This window comes from Mustelus asterias, chromosome 13, assembly GCF_964213995.1.
Source record: "Mustelus asterias chromosome 13, sMusAst1.hap1.1, whole genome shotgun sequence".
Classification (NCBI taxonomy): Eukaryota; Metazoa; Chordata; class Chondrichthyes; order Carcharhiniformes; family Triakidae; genus Mustelus; species Mustelus asterias.
The window spans coordinates 8,691,331-8,700,449 of record NC_135813.1 but is presented as its reverse complement, the minus strand read 5'-3'; the positions used below and the strand labels follow the sequence as shown (position 1 = coordinate 8,700,449).

Sequence of the window (9,119 nt, the reverse complement as noted above, 5' to 3'; positions counted from 1 at the left end):
CAAAGCATTACATAATCAATGAAATATTTGCAAATGTTGTCACTGCTCGTGGGGAACTGTAGCAGCTAATTTGCTTACAGTAAGGATCCAAAAACGATGCTGAGATAAATGGTTAGATCTTTTTTTTAGCGATGGATGAGGGATAATTGTTGGCCATGAAACTGGGAGGGACGCCCTACTCTTTAAATTGTACCACACAGTCTATCATGTTCACCCGAGAGGGTAGAGAGGCTCACTCAATTTAATGTTTCACCTCAGACAGCACCTCCAACAATGCAGCACTCCCTCAATGTCCTTCCTCATGGAAAGTGTCATATTCAATCCATCTGTCATCCATAACGCCTCCAAAAATTTCTACTTGTAGAGATCCCCCTTTAGGATAAAATATGCAGAAAAATGTTTACTATTAAGTCACAGCTTTATTATAATCTTCAAGATTAAGTAAGTGTGTTCATCACTGTGCCTGCTAATGGTCACAGGCAACTTTTAGACATTGTCAAAGTTCAGAGGTTCCCTTCCTAGTGTTGCTGTAACAGTCAATGATATCTGTATTCCGGAGAAGGTTATTTTAATGTTACTTGAAAATTCTGAAATAAGTTAAACTCTCCCCTTGTCCTCCCTCCTGCTTCTTCTCCGTCTCTACACCCGTCCTGTCTCCCCATCCATCCTCCCCCTCCCTCCTTCTTTGCCTCCCTCTATCTGTCCTCCTTCCCTGCCCTTCCTCTCTAATATCCCCCTCCCTTTTCTCTCCCTATCCTATCCCTCACCTCCTTTCTCTTCACTCTCACCTACCTTGCTCTCTCCTGTGACCTCCCTTGCCTGCCTTCTCTCTCCCCTTTGCCCCTTCCCCCAAACCCATTTCACACTCACTCACTCGCTCGCTCACTCACTCACGCACTCACTCACGCACGCACTCACACACTCACTCACGCATGCACTCACACACTCACACAGTCACTCATGCACTCACTCGCTCGCTCACTCGCTCACTCACTCGCTCACACACTCACTCGCTCGCTCACTCACTCACTCACACACTCACTCACTCACTCGCTCACTCACTCACGCACTTTCTCTCCCCCTTTCTCTCTCTCTCCTCCTTCACCATCTTGCGACCTTCTTCCCTCTTTTTCCTCTGTCTGTTACTCTCTTTCCACTTCCCCTCTCTCCAGCTCTCTCTCTCCTCCCTCCCACTCCCCAACCTCTCTCCCTTCCCCTTTCTCTCTCCATCTTTCTTCCCCTCCCTTTGTTCCTCTCTCTCCACTTTCCCTCTCTCCTCCCTCTCACACCCCCTCCTCTCTCTCCTCCTCATCTCTCTTTCCTTCTGCTTTCTCTCTCCCTCCCTTTCTTCCCTCTGTCCCTCTCCCTCCACCCTCCTCGCCACCCCCTGCCCCCCTCTCTCCCCTTTCTCTCTCTCTCCCCTCTCCCTTGCTCCTTCCCTCCCATTTCCTCCCTCTGTCCATCTTCCTCTACTGTTCCTCTCTCCACCCCTCTTCCCCACCTCTTTCTCTTCTTGCTCTCTCTCTTCCCTGCTCCTCTCTCTTTCTCTTTCTCCACTCTGTCTCTCTCTTCTCTGTCTCTGCCCTCCCGCTGTCTCCCTGTCTGTCTGCACTCTCCTCTCTTCCTCTCCTCTCTCCCTCTCTCTCTCCTCACTGTCTCTCCCCTCCCTCTCTCTCTCTGACTCGCCCCCTCCCTCTCTCTCTCTGCCCCTCTCCTCCCCCTCTCTGTCTCTCCCTTCCCTCTCTCTCTCTCTCTCTCTGTCTCTCCCCCTCCCTCTCTCTGTCTCTCCCTCTCCCTCTCTCTCTCTGTCTCTCCCCCTCCCTCTCTCTGTCTCTCCCCTCCCTCTCTCTCTGTCTCTCCCCCTCCCTCTCTCTCTCTGTCTGACTGCACTCTCCCCTCTCTTCCTCTCCTCTCTCTTTCTCTCCTCACTGTCTCTCCCCTTCCCTCTCTCCCTGTCCGCCTGCACTCTCCTCTCTCTTCCTCTTTTCTCTCCTCTCTCTCTCTCCTCACTGTCTCTCCTCTCCCTCTCTCTCTGTCTCTCTCTCTCTCTTTGTCTGTCTGCACTCTCCTCTCTTCCCCCTTGCCTGGCCCAGTGTGAGTGGGTCCGGGCTGGGCAGTGCTGTGTTGCTCTGTGCTGGGCTGGGCTGTGTTGCTCTGGGCTGGGCTGGGCTGGGGGCGGGGGGAAGGGGGTGGTCCCACGTCTCTTTGCCTCACCTGGGCTGGGCGCGCTCCCGCCGCTCTACCTGGATGGATCTGGCGGGCGGGGGGCGCGCCTCGGCCCGGGAGCGGAGCCCGCGTTACCGGTGCCGCTCGCCGCACTCACAGCCCCCCTCTCGCTGTGTCCACAGATTGTCCCCGGCCGGCGGCCAGAGCCGGAGCAGCGACGGAGTCATCCTGGACATCTCCTCCCTGAAAATGAACGAGCTGGAGACGGACGTTCCTCCGCTGCCGCCCAGGTACCGGTTCCGGGATCTGCTACTGGGGGATCAATCCTTCCAGAACGACGACAGGTAAGAAACTGAACTCCTTCCTCCCGGTTTGATACAAAAATGCTCCCGCAGCGATATTCTCCTGTCAAGGTGACTCTTGAGTGGGACTGATACAGGAGCTATCCAAGGTGCTGAACCCACTGTCGGAGCTCCCCTCAATCTGTTATAGGAGCTTTCCACGGTGCTGAACCCACTGGCGGAGCTCCCCTCAATCTGTTACAGGAACTATCCTGAATCTGATACAAGAGCTATCCTAGGTGCTGAATCCACTGGCGGAGCTCTCCTGAATCTGGTACATGAGCTATCCTAGGTACTGAATCGTCTATAGGAACTCTCCAAGGTGCTGAACCCACTGCCGGAGCTATACTGAATCTGGTGCAGGAACTCTCCGAGGTTCTGAATCTGCTCTAGTTTGAAGATTTGATTTGATGTGATTTGATTTGATTTATTATTGTCACATGTATTAGTATACAGTGAAAAGTACTGTTTCTTGCGCACTATACAGGCAAAACATACCGTTCATAGAGAAGGAAAGGGGAGGGTGCAGAATGTAGTGTTACAGTCATAGCTAGGGTGTGGAGAAAGATCAACTTTATATAAGGTGGGTCCATTCAAAAGTCTGATGGCAGCAGGGAAGAAGCTGTTCTTGAGTTGGTTGGTACGTGACCTCAGACTTTTGTATCTTCTTCCCGGCAGAAAAAGAGAGTATGTCCAGGGTGTGTGGGGTCCTTAATTATGCTGGCTGCTTTTCTAAGGCAGCAGGAAGTGTGGACAGAGTCAATGGATGGGAGGCTGGTTTGCGTGATGGACGAGGCTACATTCATGACCCTTTGTAATTTCTTGTGGTCTTGGACAGAGCAGGAGTCATACTAAGCTGTGACACAACCAGAAAGAATGCTTTCTACGGTGCAGTCCTGGAGAGACAGGAAGAGGGTAACATGTATTAGTACACAGTGAAAAGAATTGTTTCTTGTACACTATACAGGCAAAACATACCGTTCATAGATAAGGAAAGGAGAGAGTGCAGAATAAAAGCAAATTACTGTGGATGCTGGAATCTGAGAGAGTGCAGAATGTAATGTTATAGTCATAGCTAGGATGTGGAGAAAGATCAAAGTTTATTTATTAATGTCACAAGTAGGCTTACATTAACACTCCAATGACGTTAGTCTGAAAATCTCCTAGTCGCCACGCTCCGGCACCTATGGGGGTACACTGAGGGAGAATTTAGCATGGCCAATGCACCAACCAGCATGTGTTTCAGACTGTGAGAGGAAACTGGAGCGCCCGGAGGAAACCCATGCAGACACAGTGAGAGCATGCAGACTCCACACAGAAAGAGAGCCAAGCTGGGAATTGCACCCAGATCCCTGGTGCTGTGAGGCAGTAGTGCTAACCACTGTGCCGCCGTGTCACCCAGAAGCTCTCTGAGGTGCTGAATCTGGTACAGGATTTGATTTGATTTATTATTGTCACATGTATTAGTATACAGTGAGAAGTATTGTTTCTTGCGCACTATACAGGCATAGCATACGGTTCATAGAGAAGGAAAGGAGAGAGTGCAGAATGTTGTGTAACGGTCATACCTAGGGTGTAGAGACAGAACAACTTAGTGCAAGAGACAGATCACCCTGATCTGCTATGAGAGATGTCCAACATGCTGACTCCTGGACAGCAACCCAGGTGCAGCATCTACAGCATCATCTTCCCATTTGAAGTTTGAGTGGAGACTTATTCCCACCTTCAAAGTTTTAATTTAACTGCAATATTTTTTAAGCCAGGAAAAGATATTAAAACAGGGCAAAATATATTATTTGTCCTTTTCCTCAGCATGCTAGGTTTCTGAAATTATCTGACATGTAGGAGAAGCAGGGAAAAAGAATTTGTGACACGCTTTAGTTGACTTGGTGCTTCAATGGCTGAGCCAGAAGTTGGTTGAGTTGCAATTGATAGAATATCCGACAGTGCAGAAGGAGGCCATTCAGCCCATCGGGCCTGCACCGACTCTCTTTGACAGAGTGTCTTAGCCTGTTAAATGGTCCTTCAATTCCAACACACCAAGGCTCACAATACAGACAAAAGCAAATTACTGCAGATGCTGGAATCTGAAACAGAAAATGCTGGAAAATCTCAGGAGGTCTGACAGCATCTGTGGAGATCCACAGATGCTGTCAGACCTGCTGAGATTTTCCAGCATTTTCTGTGTTCATAATACAGATAGTGTATTCATAATGTGTTCATAATACAGACATCTTTCCTTATTTCTGGCTTAGATTGAAATGGTTATTTTTATTTTCCTTTTGTTCTTCTGTTACAAAGAAGCTGCTGTATTGTTGATTGATTGTAATTGGGAATGCTACTGGAAATTATTCAACGTGATCGATTAATTGTTAATTGTAGCTGTGTCCCAGCTGGAATGATATCTCTTCCACATTTTCAGAGTTTGTACACTGAAATCAAGTATTACTGCATTTCCGTGTTTTCTGAATGGCTTTGATTAAATGTTCACAAACCTCACAGCAATGCAAAATGAATAGCCAAAATGATCCAGAATGAGAGCGAGTATGATCTTGAAATTAGAACTTTTTAGGAATGATTTCAGGAGGTACTTGTGCAAAGAAAGGGCAGTGGGAATCTTGCTACACTCTAATCCTCAAAGATTTTGGATGGCGGATCAGTTGGAATGTACGAGAACTGAGATTGACAGATCTGGGTTGGGTACAGCATCAAGGGTATGGAATAAAAGTGGCAACTGAGTTCAGTCATCATCAGAGAGGCTGAAGGAACTGAATGACCTACTTTCATTTTCCATAAATGGTAAATTACTGAAACTTTCAGAAATGGTAAGTAGCCCACATGGGACAGTAATAATTTTTCTATGAAATCTTATGCAATTATTGTGGCTTTTGCAACTCAACTGTGAGATAGATTGTAGATTAGTTTGCACATCTTGACACATCTCAGCTTTGAAAAAAAATAAAAGACTCTTCAAAAATTAATCATTCCAACACAGGAACATTTAACAATTCTAAACGTCAAGAAACACCTTAGATTAAACAAAAGTTATATCCTTTGAAATATTTGCACAGGAAGGTGTAGAACTCACCTACTAATTTGTAAATCACTACTTGCAGATTAAGCTTGACTATGACTTTCAAGATAAGAATCAGGTAAGTCCATAACTGAATAACATGTATGTTTGTTTTTAAATGTATGCTTTTAATAATTGTATTACATGTACTTTCTGAATTTGGTTTGAAAATAATTTCAGTGAATATTCTAAAACATTCACAATATCAGGGCAGTGATGGAGTTAATGCTGTGCAAAGCTCCCGTGATTTCAAGTTAAAGTTAAAGTTTATTTATTGGTCACAAGTAGGCTTACATTAACATTGCAATGACGTTATTGTGAAAATCTCCTCGTCGCCACACTCTGACGCCTGTTCGGGTTCACTTCGGGAGAATTTAGCATGGTCAATGCATCTAACCAGCACGTCTGTGGACTGTGGGAGGAAACCGGAGCACCTGGAGGAAACCCACGCAGAAACAGGGAGAACGTGCAAACTCCACACAGGCAGTGACCCAAGCAGGGAATTGAACCCAGGATCTGGCACTGTGAGGCAGCAGTGCTAACCACTGTGCCACCATGGGTTTTGCAAATGGCACAAAGCAGTAACTATCTTCAATTTCAATTTCAACAAATCATACAATGTAACTTTCCACTCCATCCATGTTAAGAAATTCCCCTCTTGTTGAAACTCAGATTTGACTCTGTTTTGGGAGTAAGGTGCCAGTGTCAATGTTTGGGGACTGGCAATTCCACTAACTGAAGTTAGTGAAGAAGAGCAAACCTAGACACAAGAACAAGAAATGCTGGAAAATCTCAGCAGGTCCGACAGCATCTGTGGAGAGAGAAGCGAGCCAACTTTCATGAGCTCTGACGAAGGGTCATCCAGGCTCGAAACATTGGCTCTATTCTCTCTCTACAGATGCTGTCAGGCCTGCTTTAGATTTTCCAGCATTTTCTATTTTTGTTTCAGATTCCAGCATCCGTAATATTTTGTTTCAATTTAGAGCAAACCTAGAGTTTGATAAAGGACTAAGAATTCTGTACCCCTGTGTACAGTATGAGAAAATAATGATGGATTTATTCTGCACAATCTTATTATCTTTTAGTGCAGAGTATAATTGCAAAACCTTTCAACAAATATGTGTAATTAAAATTGTTAGTCTCCCTTTAATTAAACACACAATTCAATATTGCAAAATAAACCAACTAAAGGCTAATCCAAGTCTATAATATGCCAGATTTTTATCTCCATATTCAAGGAATGAAGCTGGGTTGGAGGAAGGTGAAAAGTCTGATTTACTTTCGCAAAATTCTCAAACTAAGGCATATAAATTCAACTTCCCTATAGCTAAATCTTGAATGGTATACAACCTTGTATTAGCCTATTGTGACAAATGTATCTGCATATTAAATTCTGCCCAATTTTGTTTGAGTTTTTCAAATAGTAGATCTTAATTGGATTATTTGAAGATGTTAGATAGATTTATTTTGCAATGGTATTAATATACATCAGGGTCACATACAGCCTCGTGGAATAGCAGGCTAATTTACTCGTACGCTGCATTACAGCTTGGTTGGATAGTTTTGCACCTGCATTCACCCTCACAATTTCTTAGTCTGTAGTCACAAGGACGAGACCAGTTTCATCTCATCTTGGAGGAAAAATTTCCAGGCTTTTGTGTGTCAACTCAAGTGGTTTTCACTGTAAAGGCATAGGATCAAGGCAGTTGCTATCTCTCTTGGTTCCAGAACAGGATGGGAGAGTAAGGATAATAGAACAGTATAATATTTCTTTTAAAAAAGCTCCATTTATTTCTACTGAAGATAATTATAATATTTGCCACGCATTTGCACATAGTTGCAAAATGCGTAATTTTAATTTACAATAATTAATTAGATTGCATTTATATGAATTATGAAGGATTGGAGGCATTTTGTTACATTTCAGTGGAATGATTCTGTAAGCTGTCAGCAATTGAAGTGTTTCACTATTGTGATCCTTCGGAGCTTGTCTAACCCTACAATACATTTCCTGACCTTGCTCGGGCTGCAGTAGAGTGTGACAGTTGGTGTCTCAGTGAGGGAGTGCTGCTCGGGCTGCAGTAGAGTGTGACAGTTGGTGTCTCACTGTGGGAGTGCTGCTCGGGCTGCAGTAGAGTGTGACAGTTGGTGTCTCACTGTGGGAGTGCTGCTCGGGCTGCAGTAGAGTGTGACAGTTGGTGTCTCACTGTGGGAGTGCTGCTCGGGCTGCAGTAGAGTGTGACAGTTGGTGTCTCAGTGAGGGAGTGCTGCTCGGGCTGCAGTAGAGTGTGACAGTTGGTGTCTCAGTGAGGGAGTGTTGCTCGGGCTGCAGTGGAGAGTGACAGTTGGGGAAGTGTGGGGAAGTTTTTTGTTTTCTTTTTTTCTTGCTGGTAATGGCTTCAGGGATGGCAGTTCAGGCAGTATGCTGCATCTCCTGTGGGATGTATGTGGTGAGGAAATCCAGTAGTGTTTCAGGAGATTTTAGTTGTAAGAAGTGCATTAGATTGCAGCTTCTGGAGGAGCGTGTAAAGGAGCTGGAGGGGGAGGTAGAGGAACTCCGCATAATTCGGGAGGCGGAGGTGGAAGTTGATAGGAGTTATAGAGAAATAGTAACTCCCAGAAATGAGGCTTGGGTCAATGCCAGGAGGAGGGGTAAGAAGCAATCGGGAAGACAATCCCCTGGGGCGGTTCCCCTCCATAATAGGTTTTCGGTGCTGGAGGCTACAGTTGAGGAGGAATCAACTGAGCATAGAGAGCAGATCTCTGGGGGTGAGCCGAGTGAGAAAGCTCAGGTGGTTAGGGGCTGTAAAAGACTGGGCCTTGTGATTGGGGACTCCACAATTAAGGGGACAGATAGGAGGGTCGGAACTAAAGGTAGGGACTCAGGGTTGGTGTGTTGCCTACCAGGGGCTGGGGTCCGGGATGTGTCTGACAGGGTATTCAGGACTCTTAGGGGGGAGGGAGATAAACCACAAGTTATTGTACATGTGGGGACACACGACATAGGGAGGATAGGGGAAGGGGATATTAGGCAGGGATTTATGGAGTTGGGGTGGAAACTAAAGGCCAAGACTGACAGAGTGGTTATCTCTGGACTCTTGCCTGTACCACGGGATAGTTTAGAGAGGAATAGGGAGAGGGAAGGTTTGAATTCAGGGCTGAGGGGATGGTGCAGGAGGGAGGGGTTCAGGTACTTAAGCAATTGGGGCTCGTACTGGGGAAGGTGTGACCTCTATGAGAAGGATGGTCTACACCTTAATCAGAAGGGGACCAATATCCTGGGGGGTAAATTTGCTAAGGCCATGCAGGGAGGTTTAAACTGATTCGGGGGGGGGGAGGGATCCTGAGTAGTGGGGCTGAAAGTGAGGGATGCATGGATGGGGACTGCAATGCACGGCATTGCAGAGGTGGGGTGGAGCAGGGTTTGAAATGTGTATACTTCAATGCCAGGAGTATTCGCAATAAAGTGGGTGAACTTGCAGCGTGGATCAGTACCTGGGACTTCGATGTTGTGGCTATTTCAGAGACATGGATAGAGC

General features: G+C 46.2%; 1 protein-coding gene across 1 annotated transcript in view; it reads left to right on the top strand.

Moving 5' to 3' along the window:
- The first annotated feature begins 2,376 nt into the window (after window positions 1-2,376).
- kcnt1b (potassium sodium-activated channel subfamily T member 1b) overlaps window positions 2,377-9,119 on the top strand; it is a 423,250-nt gene continuing 416,507 nt past the window's right edge. Inside the window, exon 1 of the mRNA XM_078226287.1 lies at window positions 2,377-2,510. Within this exon, the coding sequence (XP_078082413.1) occupies window positions 2,416-2,510 (95 nt within the window). The 5' untranslated portion in view covers window positions 2,377-2,415. The remainder of the gene's footprint in view (window positions 2,511-9,119) is intronic.